Here is a 13,276-nt window from a genome sequence, read left to right on the forward strand (position 1 = left end):
ATTTATTCGAGATTTGCTAGTCAGAGCAAGAGGGGATTGATGCCAATGTTACCAAGGCAAAGTGTTGTGTGTAGCCTATGCCATCTTATACTGTATATGATACTTTTATTCTTCCCTTTCTTACAGTCTGAGTCAACACCTTCAATGAAGCTCACCATTATGATAACATTCAGTCTGCTCAAAACAACAAGACTCAGATATTGCAAAAGCTGCCAGTGAAAAAAAACACCAGGCATTTGCAATTTTCCCATCACAGCATTTTAATCTATTTATTAACTGGGAAGCTGGGGGTCCGCGAGCAAAGGTCAGTGTTGAACTGGAAGGCTTGAGAATCTGTTGTTTTGATGGGGAGGAAAATCCCTAAGGAACATGGTTATTGGCAGACCTCAATTTAAACTGTTAATTATCGCTAATCCAAATAAAAATCATACATTTACTCTATCCCTGTGTGCTGTTTATATTGGAATAAATACAATAGGATACGCATTTGAAATTGATATGCTGATTGTTCACTGACGTAACTCTTATACTTTGCAAACATTTACATGTGTGGAAGTTTATGTCTTACAGCATAGTAAATACACACACAAATCAAGTACCAGGTTTTTTTAAGAAACATTCAGAAGAAAATAAAAACAGGATGATAAGTTTGAAGGGGTGGGTAAGGGTGTTGCTGTATAAGTGGGGGTTCAGGAGATGAGACTGCAACTGTCCTAGACCCGTTACTTCACTCAGCGGTGAGTTTTCTCTTCATTCACTGCTGTAGGTCCTGGTCACGCCTGCAGGGGCACTGTGGAGTTAAAACAGGAGATTCAATTAATTTAGCAAGAGGAAGAAGCAGAGACCTATAATAAATCCTCAAAAGCAGCCTCCTCCTTTTCCCCTGCTAGTGTTTAACTGTTCTACAACATGAGTCGCACAACAAGGTGTTGCACATCCAACACATGTAGGTGGATGTAGAAGCATTACCAAATTCATATTGTACTCGGACTCCCGAGGATTGTACGCTGCGATCGGTGTGAATGTAGATCTCGACCATGTTCCCTGAGGAGACGAAGGCTGGGACCGGCGCGTCGCCGCAGAGTTTTCTGGTCACGATGGGATCAGACTGCGTTACTTCCTGAATGGTCATGTAGTCGTAGACACAGGCCGGGGAGTTTTCGAGGTGGAACGAAGGGACCATCACTGAAATCTGTAAACAGACCCACACACTTTCACTTTAATCAAAGAATTACATGCAAACAGCACCAAAGGGATGGTTGAAAAGAAAATAAATTCGGTGAGGTTTGTAATAGTAGAGAAAAACAAACCCTCTGGAAGTGAAAACAGCAGGAAATGACTACATGCTCAGTTGGACACAAAATATAAAAGGCCTTAGCTCGGCAATTTCATACAAAGACAATGGTACCAGGAGAAGCATCTGAAGCAATTCTTAATTCATGTACAGCTCTTATCAAGGTTTCTGTAAGGTGTCCTCTGAGAACGAGGCTGGGCCGTCTTTCAATAATCAGTGTTTCTGCTGCAGACCACAGCAAGCTAATCCCTGTTCCTTGTACCACGATCTTCCTATTTACACTGTTCATATTGCAGCTATTCTTAACTCCTGCTTTGCCAAAACGATTCCCACTTTCTCCTTGTGAGTCGGACAAACCACGGCAAAGTAAAATGGACTTCATAGATACTCAATGACAACACCTCCTGGGCTTTGAGGTCCAGGACAGTGAGACTGAGCCAGAAATGAGAGGGAGGGGAAGAACAGAGCAAGCTGTAGCCCTCTACAACACAGATCTGCACACGGAGCAGATTCAGATCATCAGGTAAGGCTTTTTTCCACTTGGTGACAGAATTGACTACATCCGATATTCTTCTTGCAGTGAGTTTAATATATTCTTGAACATTGTTACTAAAGGGGACATTGGTATTTGAGAATCAGAATAACTTAAGAAACACATGGCATATTGATTGCTATATTGAAAAAAAAAGAGTAATATCAATTGCTAGTTAACAAATTGGAGTCTTGAAGGCAGAGACAGTTTTTGTGTAAAGGACAAACAAGCAGCGAGTATTTCACCACCGATACTCCTACTGTCCTGTAAAGGGAAGCAGTGGTGTTTGACACTGAAGGGTTTGCAACACGAACATCCTGACCTTATATCCCTTTGGAGCGCTGAGGACCCATGTGCAGTCATAGTTGTTGGGGTAGATGCCGGGGTAATTGAGAGAGGTGAATTCTCCCTTCATGGCGGTGATAGTGACTCCACACGCCACTGCAAGAAAAACATGAAGCAATTATTGTCAAAAGTGTAGAATTGAGGGCAGTGATGTTCAGACTGTACGATGCACTAGTTAGAGCTCATCTGGATACTGTGGACAGTTCTGGGCTCCACACTTCAAGAAAGATATCGCTGCTCTAGAGGCAGTTCAGAGGAGAGCAACCAGACTTATTCCAGGTCTGAAGGGAATGTCCTACTGAGAGACTGAGGACCTGAACCTTTTCACCCTGGAACAGAGGAGACTACGTGGGGACTTGATCCAAGTCTTCAAAATCATGAAAGGCATCGACCACATCAAACCAGAGGAGCTTTTCCAGATCAGCAGGGACACACGCACCCGGGGACACAAATGGAAATTGGACTTCAAGGCATTCAAGACAGAAAACAGGAGACACTTCTTCACACAGAGAGTTGTTACAATCTGGCACAAACTCCCCAGCGATGTGGTTGAAGCTGAAAACTTGGGAACATTTAAGATTATGAACGAGTAGCTTATGGAATACCATACACAGCATTCACATTGTACTTAATCGGTTTATATATATATATATATGCACTAAATTTTTTTGAAATTATTTTGAAATCTGTATTTTATTGTGATTTTATTATTACTTACAATTTTTCAGTGATTTCTTCTGTGATCATGCCTTTGTCTTGTTTTACTCTGATATATATTATTATTACTTCCATATCTCTACCTGAATTGTTTATTAAGCCTTAACTGAATTTTTGCCAGATCGGAGAAACTTTAAATACTTTTTTCTATAGTTCTACCAATAAAGATGCCTCAACATATTTTATGTAATGCATGTGTTAGCTTCTAGTACTCTACATATTGATGATCACAGTTCAAAATGAATGTTGAAAAACACAATTGAAATGCAATAAGTACTGTCGTTAATGCCTGTATTTATTCTATGCAAAATCTAAATATATAAAATGGTATATTTTTCTTCAATTTCATGATGAAGCTCTTACAGCTGATAACTGATTCCACAACGTTTCCAAACCCCAGTATTACTTCTCCCCCGTTTTTCTTATTAAAATAATTCTAACCTGTCAATAAGAAGCCACTCTAAAATGTGCAGTTATGTCCACAACACAATGCCACAGATGTATCAGGTTTTGAGGGAGCTGCATTGGCATGCTGACTGCAGGAATGTCCACCAGAGCTGTTGCCAGAGAATTGAATGTCCATGTCTCTACCATAAGCCGCCTCCAACATCGTTTTAGAAAATTTTGAGAACAACCGCAGACCACATGCTTTTTCATCCCAAACTTTACTTTTCTTTTTTGTTTTTAGATGGAAGAACCATACGTCAGTGTATCAGGTTTTCCGACTGTGTAAATACCAAACTCCATCAGATGTTTCCAGCAATATCTGGCTTCACGTTCAAGTGCTGCTTCAGCAACCTGTGCAACAGAAGTCCACAGCCATGAGCAAAACCCTGCTTGGCCTGACAGACGGCATCTTACACAAGAACTAACTTGTCAGCTTGTACTAAACCCAGGGATCAGTAATGGGGTGGGGGGGTGGGTCTTTATCATTGCGAGAGTCATTTTCTTGGCACTTGATATTAATAGTCTGCCTGTTTTGTATTATTCTTTTTGTATTATTTTGTATTCTGTAGTTTGCACTACGTTGCCTATCAACAAAACCAATAGGGAATTGTAGTAGTAGGCGGGTACTTACTTTTGACAGCACTTCCTTAAAGAATGGGACAGATCTAATATTTCACTGCAGGAAATGTGTGCCCTCAGTGTGCGTCATTTGGATATATATATTTATACCAGAATATTCAGCTGCATATTAATTTACTTGGGCAGATTTACCAAGTATAGGGGATTTTAATTCAAAAATAATAATACGTAACTGTTAACTGTTATCAATAATCATGAGGGGGGGAAATGTCCATCTGAAGTCTAACTCAGGTGTAAATTAATGTAGAGTTTAGACAATAAACAATAAACATATTACATAAACAATATTACATACTAATTTTAAGATGTGCTTTCATGCTTCCAGTATGGAGGCTGTTGTTTGTGTGTATATAGTACATTTTAACCCTGTGCAGAAACGTGGGGTGGATTGAGCATGTCTCCTACCCTTGCTGAGATGGCCTGACAGAAAATATGGACTTTTGCTTTTAAAAACCTTCTTTGAAATGGATTGAAAACAGCATCTGTTTTTTTTTCCGGAAGCAGTTGGTGTGTTGACTGACAAGGTGTGGTTCTTTGTTTGTAGAGGTAACAATGGTTAGACTTCTTGTAAGACTAATATAAATGGTAACCAAACAAAAAGCACATTTCTATAGCGGACCGAGAGTAAAGAGGAAGGCATGACTCTGGACGTGACGATTCTCAAATAAAGGTTGTTTACAGTATTTACATTAAAACCGAAAGTATTTATTCGAGATTTGCTAGTCAGAGCAAGAGGGGATTGATGCCAATGTTACCAAGGCAAAGTGTTGTGTGTAGCCTATGCCATCTTATACTGTATATGATACTTTTATTCTTCCCTTTCTTACAGTCTGAGTCAACACCTTCAATGAAGCTCACCATTATGATAACATTCAGTCTGCTCAAAACAACAAGACTCAGATATTGCAAAAGCTGCCAGTGAAAAAAAACACCAGGCATTTGCAATTTTCCCATCACAGCATTTTAATCTATTTATTAACTGGGAAGCTGGGGGTCCGCGAGCAAAGGTCAGTGTTGAACTGGAAGGCTTGAGAATCTGTTGTTTTGATGGGGAGGAAAATCCCTAAGGAACATGGTTATTGGCAGACCTCAATTTAAACTGTTAATTATCGCTAATCCAAATAAAAATCATACATTTACTCTATCCCTGTGTGCTGTTTATATTGGAATAAATACAATAGGATACACATTTGAAATTGATATGCTGATTGTTCACTGACGTAACTCTTATACTTTGCAAACATTTACATGTGTGGAAGTTTATGTCTTACAGCATAGTAAATACACACACAAATCAAGTACCAGGTTTTTTTAAGAAACATTCAGAAGAAAATAAAAACAGGATGATAAGTTTGAAGGGGTGGGTAAGGGTGTTGCTGTATAAGTGGGGGTTCAGGAGATGAGACTGCAACTGTCCTAGACCCGTTACTTCACTCAGCGGTGAGTTTTCTCTTCATTCACTGCTGTAGGTCCTGGTCACGCCTGCAGGGGCACTGTGGAGTTAAAACAGGAGATTCAATTAATTTAGCAAGAGGAAGAAGCAGAGACCTATAATAAATCCTCAAAAGCAGCCTCCTCCTTTTCCCCTGCTAGTGTTTAACTGTTCTACAACATGAGTCGCACAACAAGGTGTTGCACATCCAACACATGTAGGTGGATGTAGAAGCATTACCAAATTCATATTGTACTCGGACTCCCGAGGATTGTACGCTGCGATCGGTGTGAATGTAGATCTCGACCATGTTCCCTGAGGAGACGAAGGCTGGGACCGGCGCGTCGCCGCAGAGTTTTCTGGTCACGATGGGATCAGACTGCGTTACTTCCTGAATGGTCATGTAGTCGTAGACACAGGCCGGGGAGTTTTCGAGGTGGAACGAAGGGACCATCACTGAAATCTGTAAACAGACCCACACACTTTCACTTTAATCAAAGAATTACATGCAAACAGCACCAAAGGGATGGTTGAAAAGAAAATAAATTCGGTGAGGTTTGTAATAGTAGAGAAAAACAAACCCTCTGGAAGTGAAAACAGCAGGAAATGACTACATGCTCAGTTGGACACAAAATATAAAAGGCCTTAGCTCGGCAATTTCATACAAAGACAATGGTACCAGGAGAAGCATCTGAAGCAATTCTTAATTCATGTACAGCTCTTATCAAGGTTTCTGTAAGGTGTCCTCTGAGAACGAGGCTGGGCCGTCTTTCAATAATCAGTGTTTCTGCTGCAGACCACAGCAAGCTAATCCCTGTTCCTTGTACCACGATCTTCCTATTTACACTGTTCATATTGCAGCTATTCTTAACTCCTGCTTTGCCAAAACGATTCCCACTTTCTCCTTGTGAGTCGGACAAACCACGGCAAAGTAAAATGGACTTCATAGATACTCAATGACAACACCTCCTGGGCTTTGAGGTCCAGGACAGTGAGACTGAGCCAGAAATGAGAGGGAGGGGAAGAACAGAGCAAGCTGTAGCCCTCTACAACACAGATCTGCACACGGAGCAGATTCAGATCATCAGGTAAGGCTTTTTTCCACTTGGTGACAGAATTGACTACATCCGATATTCTTCTTGCAGTGAGTTTAATATATTCTTGAACATTGTTACTAAAGGGGACATTGGTATTTGAGAATCAGAATAACTTAAGAAACACATGGCATATTGATTGCTATATTGAAAAAAAAAGAGTAATATCAATTGCTAGTTAACAAATTGGAGTCTTGAAGGCAGAGACAGTTTTTGTGTAAAGGACAAACAAGCAGCGAGTATTTCACCACCGATACTCCTACTGTCCTGTAAAGGGAAGCAGTGGTGTTTGACACTGAAGGGTTTGCAACATGAACATCCTGACCTTATATCCCTTTGGAGCGCTGAGGACCCATGTGCAGTCATAGTTGTTGGGGTAGATGCCGGGGTAATTGAGAGAGGTGAATTCTCCCTTCATGGCGGTGATAGTGACTCCACACGCCACTGCAAGAAAAACATGAAGCAATTATTGTCAAAAGTGTAGAATTGAGGGCAGTGATGTTCAGACTGTACGATGCACTAGTTAGAGCTCATCTGGATACTGTGGACAGTTCTGGGCTCCACACTTCAAGAAAGATATCGCTGCTCTAGAGGCAGTTCAGAGGAGAGCAACCAGACTTATTCCAGGTCTGAAGGGAACGTCCTACTGAGAGACTGAGGACCTGAACCTTTTCACCCTGGAACAGAGGAGACTACGTGGGGACTTGATCCAAGTCTTCAAAATCATGAAAGGCATCGACCACATCAAACCAGAGGAGCTTTTCCAGATCAGCAGGGACACACGCACCCGGGGACACAAATGGAAATTGGGCTTCAAGGCATTCAAGACAGAAAACAGGAGACACTTCTTCACACAGAGAGGCGTCACAATCTGAACAAACTCCCCAGCGATGTGGCTGAAGAGACAATTTGGGAACATTCAAAAACAGACTGGATAGGATCCTTGATCACTTAGTTATTAATGGACATCAAACGAGCACGATGGGGCGAATGGCCTCCTCTCGATTGGACACTTTCTTAAGAGATTGCGTGCAAAATACGGCACACGATGGTGAGCATTAGTCTTTGTTTTGGCGCTGCAGAACAAATCTGAGACCATAGAACAAGCTGTAGTTTTACAGAAAAGCAGTGAATGCCATTTGAACACAGTATAAGTCGCTTGAAATTTTCAACATACCCGTTTTGTATTTAGCCCTAAAAGTAGAGGTTGTTCCATCACTGGCGAACTCGATGAGCATCTTGTTGCTGCTTGAGAACAGAGCTGGGATGTGGTCTGTCCCGCAGGTCTTGTTTACTAAAACCGGGGAGTCTTTGCTGTCCCCGTCATAAATTTTTATGTAGTCAGAACCACAACCTGCAGATCTCCGGATATCAAAGGTTTCAAAATTGAGCAAAACCTAAAGAGAAACAAACACAATACATTGAAAAGGTTCAACCGCAATATTATATATATATATATATATATATATATATATATATATATAGTAAGATAAGTCAGTTTTCGTCCTGGTACTGCAGCAACTGGATTCATGGGCCTTGATGAGCAATAGTGTTGGACTACTCTACCTAAAATGACATTGAGTTCTCCAGGACTAGTGCTAATCTGGGTCTGCAAAACCTGTGTTACAATAACCTAATAAAGAACAATCAGTCACTCAGTGTTCAAGCAGCAAATAGGGATTCATTCCACCGATTGTAAAAAGGCACCTTTCTAGCAGGAACACGGATCAAGAACACGCAGTTCGAGTGGTGGTTATATTGTGATGTGTTTGCAGATGTCACGGTGCCCTCTTCCTCTGTGAACAATGAGCTGCACACATCTGCTAACAGAAAGACAATGAGCACTATAAGAGGGAAGAGCACGGGTGCTGCAGGAGAAAGGCTGTAAAGACAGTTAAACCTGTGCGCTGAGGCAGTGCTCGGCAGAGCCGTTTCAGGAATAATGTTTGAAGTGGGCATTCTGCCACCTGCTGGTCACATGACAGCATTACAGCTCAGGAATGCCAAACGTACTATTTTCAAAAGGGTGCCAAATACAACGCACACTTCATCACCGATTTTATTTCAATATTTTGTGTTTTTTCACGTTTAATGAACAATTAAGGCTTTTTTCTATATCTATACATATTTCAAAAATTAAAAATAAATAGTTAATAAAATGCTAAATCTCCGTTTTGAAAAATAAATATTTTCTGTTTGACTAAATACTTATATAAATCCTAGATATGGGCTTTGAAATAAATATTTAACTTAAATCTGACTCACACAATCAATATTTATCTAAATGTTAGATCTAGAGCTTATATTAAATGTTAAATCTAAATGTAAATCTGGAGTCTGGTGACGTCAGCCTTCTCGGTGCGGTGGGGGTGTGGTATGACATTTTTAAACAGCTGTGGGAAGTTTAGTGACAGCGTTTCCAATACTTATTTTTTTTCTGTTATTAAGTAAACTTTTGGGAAAATGTAAAAACGTGTTGAAACTTAACAAATGTATATCTCAATTAGCTGCATTCAAATGAATCTTCGCCTGAATCGCACCTTCTGTCATAATTGTGTTTTGTAGCCTCCCATGCCACGCCCCCCGACCACGGGAGGGGTGACGTCACTAGACGGGTGGGTGCGGTTTGCATTTTAGGAGTCAGAGATTTAAGATTTAGGTTAAATATTTATTTCAAAGTTATGTGTTTAGTTTGCAAAGCCCATATTTAGGATTGAGTGAAATATTTTGTCAAAGAACAAATTTATTTATTTTTCAAAACGGAGATTTAGCATTTTTGTCCAATATTTAAAAATGTGTGGGAAAACAAATTTAGATTTAGATTATTTAGAAATAATTCAAACTTTTTGTGCACACACATGTGAAACACTCACACACATATGAAATCGAATACACACGTATGAAATGCTCACACATACATATGAAACGCTCGCACACGTCCCTGCTAACACACAATGTTGTCACAACGTTGTATTTTGTATTAACTGTATATGTTCCTATGCACTTGAACTTGTAATTGTATTGTTTTGATCTGTAAATTTGTACTGTATTATTGAACTTTTGTAATGCTCTTATATTGTGTAAGTCGCCATGGATGCTAATAAATAAATACAAATAATATGAAATGCTCTCTCACACAGACACACTCAGTATGAAGCTGTGTCAAAGCCTTATTAATCACCTTATAATTGTTCGTTCTGCAATAATACCGTTAACGTCGGGAAATAATAGTACAATAAAAAAAGATCTATAGCTACATAAGAAATAACATCCCTACATCACGAGTAGAACCCAGAACGCCGGATGTGTTCTATGACTGTACAATAAGGAAATGCATTCATTGCTACAAATGCTCACGTGGGAGCGTAAGATGTGGGTGAATTGTCGGGAACCAATTCTTGCAGGGCGAATTGACGGGACGAGTTGTCATTTACCCATGAAACGACTTCCGGCTATAGTGAAACGACTTCCGGCTATAGTGAAATTGTCTCTCAGACACACATATGAAAAACCTCTCATCTATATGAGAATTTAAAAAACTTTAAAAGTTGCATATGTGTGCGAGAGCATTTCATATGTGTGTGTGTGAGAATTCAATTTCATGTGTGTGTGCACGAAAATTTTAAATTATTTCCTAAAGTGTGTGCTATTTTACATTTGGCGCCCCATAGTTTTCAAACTGTCTTGAATACGCTGCCTTAACAGAAGCTCACTTACCACATGAGTACAGTCTGTTAATTCGGAGGACGTCAGTTGGACTGATTCCGTATCTCTGTCCAATTAATGCATTCGTATCCTTTAGCAGCTCAATAGTTGCCTTTCCAGTAGCGTTCGTGAAAGCATATCTGTTTGAGACACAGGAAGCAAAACGAGGTGGGTCTTAAATAAGAAATTAATAGAAACAAAAGCAAATAGAAAATGTGCAAATTGCTCCAATAAAAGTGTTAATTCAGGATCAGGGATATGAAGGCTATATAGCTCCCTATGAGAACTGCCTGAAATAAATAATGGAAAAAAAGTTGTACAAGGCCAATCCAACTTAAATATAACAGACAGGTGACTTTTCTATGGCACTGCAGGTTCCTATAGGCGTTACATCATAAGTACACGAAGCCTTACCTCCCGTAGTGCATAACCGAGGAGTAATCATAGGGAATGCCAAGATTATTAGTATCCATTTTCATAAAGTTGTATTGATTGGCTGCAAATAGAAGGTTACATGCAAGGGCATCAATGAAGTATTCCTTCAGTTTCTCATTTGAACCGGCCATTACACAATCTTGCACCGTATTTAGGTTACTTGAATTAGGGCCTATGTGGTATATTGGATAATTTTATATTGAAATATGTTTTCATTATATTTCTTAGCAGATGCCCTTGTCTAGCAAAGGCGACTTACACTTATTACATTATATCATTATTTTTGATATACAATTACCCATTTATACAGCTGTGTCTGTACTGGAGCATTCTGGGTACAGTGTCTTGCTCAAGGGTACAACAGCAGTGTCCCCCCACCTGGGATTGAACCCACGACCCTCCGCTTAGAGTCCAGAGCCCTGAGCACTACTGTCCATAAGTAAAATGTTTAGTGAAGTGTGCATATTTTGTGGCATCTGTAAGTAAACTTGGGTAATAAAGATAAATAAAGCAAGATTCCCTCATAGGGAATGTCAGTTCCCTTGTTGCAGGGCGCTCCACCCCACCTGAGTCCAGATTCTCCCAGTGGATCTTGATGTACTGGTCACGGTCGCTGCGGCACTGCTCGTGCTGGAAGCCCAGGGCGTGATTGACCTCATGCTGGATGACGCCGCTTATCAGACAGCCGTCTTTGTTCAAGGAAACGATCTGCTGGCCTCCGGTCCTCCCCAGGTACGACCAGCACCTGCAGGGCGTTCGTTTCATGGCATCGAGATTCAATGACACTCTGTGGCAGATGTATTTCGACCGAGAGAGAAGCGCCTTCCACCAGCAAACAAGAAGTGCAAAGACTCAATTTCTTTGGGATTTCAACGCTTTCACCTCAGAATCCACCTAAGGTGAAAAAAACATACACACCCGTCCACTGGAGTGAAGTACAGGTAGTCAGTCTGAAGGGTCCTGTTTACAAACTTCACGCAGGTCAGGGTGCTGAACTCCTTCATGGCCTGAAGGATCACATCCATCTCGCTGGGAGCTGCAGCCACAGGGAGAAACACAGGGAACAAGATACTTCTGCACTCCTGAACACTGAACCTGCGCTTTTAACGACTACCAGTCAACAGCAAAACACTCATCCAGATATGTTAAAAAAATAACAATAATAGAAAACCTGCATTCAACACAATGTTAACTATAAACAATGGCTTTAGAAGGTTAATAATAAAACAAATAATTCATCCAATTAAAGTTCAAAGGATAGGTGTGTATCAGAGATGTTTACAGCACCAAGTAACAATAGATGCACAGGTTAATTTTAACATCAACTTTACTTACTGTAGTCACTGGAGATGAGGTAAGGGACACGGACACTCCCATTGTCTTTAGGCCAGAAGCACAAGTTGTCGGGACATTTAATAGCGTTCCTCCCCAGCATCACGGCAATGTCGCCCTGCATCCTTACCTTCTTGCTCTCTTGACGACACACACAACATGGATGTGACAGTCTGTCTTGATTTTTGTCTCAGAGCGTCGTGATTAAACAAGGCAAACATACTTACTTTTGTTTTGAGACAAAATATGGCCAAAGATGTCATTGTCAGGATTATCTGGATTTCTTGATAACACTGCAAAAATAAATGTTAATAATAATCTGCATATACTATTTACATCATTATTTAAGAACAGAAAATCCATGAATTAATCAATTGACCCATGAAAAGTGTAGCATATGGAATAAACCCAAACAGATTAACCTGTTAGGTCACATTTCCATCTTAAAGCTGGTTTTTAATCTTGCACATTTATACACTGTTTGTTTTTTATGAAACAATAATAACTTGTTTAAAAGAAATGCTAAAAAATATGTACATGAAGCAGAAAAAATGATAATAAATAAATAAATGAACACACAAACCAATAAAAATCACACTCTTACCTTCATCACTGTATTGTACCTAGAAGAAGGATAAAATTGATTTAAAACTGAATTATATCCACCACCAAATTAGCAGTAATTGAAGTATAGGTCAATGCTGGCTCAAAGCCGCACGTACCCTGAGAGGTGTGCAGTGAGAGACACACAGCAGGGATGTGAGACACAGACCCATCACCATTAAGTCCATTGTTGTTTTGTAGGTAAAATCAGCTCGACTTTGACTTATGTGCAGTTTATTTAAGGTGTGTCCCACCACAGGGGGTGTACCTGTCACAAACACCCACGTCGGCAGCAGCCCCGTTTCCATCCCATCCTCTCAGTTTGCTGTTCTTCATGCTCGGCACTTGTGTCCCAGGCTATAAGGGCATTAGCCGACTCTTGTGCAGGTTTTGCGTCATTGTTAGACAGGCCCTGCGATGATGTAATTTTCCCTCATTGTTGTATTTAGATCCTCGCACGGAATGTTTTATAAATCAAGGGTCCAATTAGAAAGCACTCTGAAAGTGCAAGAGGGAGTGAAATGTATGTGATTTAAGAGATTGAAATGCATTTTATACCAATACATTTGTATGCTAATTAATTCAGGCCCCTCTAAGTATGTGATCAATAAACCCAAATTACCAGGACAAGTGATCAAATGTTATCTGTTTAAACCCCACTATCAATGTAAATTATTAGACTACTGTTCTATTTCTGGACT

The 13,276-nt window shown here is 40.1% G+C and overlaps 2 protein-coding genes across 2 annotated transcripts; both read right to left on the bottom strand.

Annotated features, from left to right (window-relative positions):
• Positions 1 to 20: 20 nt before the first annotated feature.
• On the bottom strand, positions 21 to 2,931 carry LOC136747653 (CUB domain-containing protein 2-like). Its single transcript, XM_066700664.1, has 3 exons — positions 2,149 to 2,931; positions 970 to 1,192; positions 21 to 790 (listed from the first exon to the last, which is right to left on the bottom strand). The coding sequence occupies exons 1-3, from the start codon at positions 2,239 to 2,241 to the stop codon at positions 774 to 776; spliced, it is 333 nt and encodes a 110-aa protein (XP_066556761.1). The 5' UTR covers positions 2,242 to 2,931; the 3' UTR covers positions 21 to 773.
• Positions 2,932 to 4,697: 1,766 nt separating this feature from the next.
• On the bottom strand, positions 4,698 to 12,747 carry LOC136747654 (embryonic protein UVS.2-like). The gene is made up of 13 exons (XM_066700665.1): positions 12,695 to 12,747; positions 12,577 to 12,595; positions 12,200 to 12,265; positions 11,976 to 12,113; positions 11,559 to 11,676; positions 11,207 to 11,385; positions 10,620 to 10,701; positions 10,218 to 10,345; positions 8,208 to 8,323; positions 7,678 to 7,897; positions 6,826 to 6,944; positions 5,647 to 5,869; positions 4,698 to 5,467 (listed from the first exon to the last, which is right to left on the bottom strand). Exons 4-13 carry the CDS (start codon positions 12,094 to 12,096, stop codon positions 5,451 to 5,453), a joined length of 1,323 nt encoding a protein of 440 aa, XP_066556762.1. The 5' UTR covers positions 12,097 to 12,113; positions 12,200 to 12,265; positions 12,577 to 12,595; positions 12,695 to 12,747; the 3' UTR covers positions 4,698 to 5,450.
• Positions 12,748 to 13,276: the final 529 nt, after the last annotated feature.

This window comes from Amia ocellicauda, chromosome 4, assembly GCF_036373705.1.
Source record: "Amia ocellicauda isolate fAmiCal2 chromosome 4, fAmiCal2.hap1, whole genome shotgun sequence".
Classification (NCBI taxonomy): Eukaryota; Metazoa; Chordata; class Actinopteri; order Amiiformes; family Amiidae; genus Amia; species Amia ocellicauda.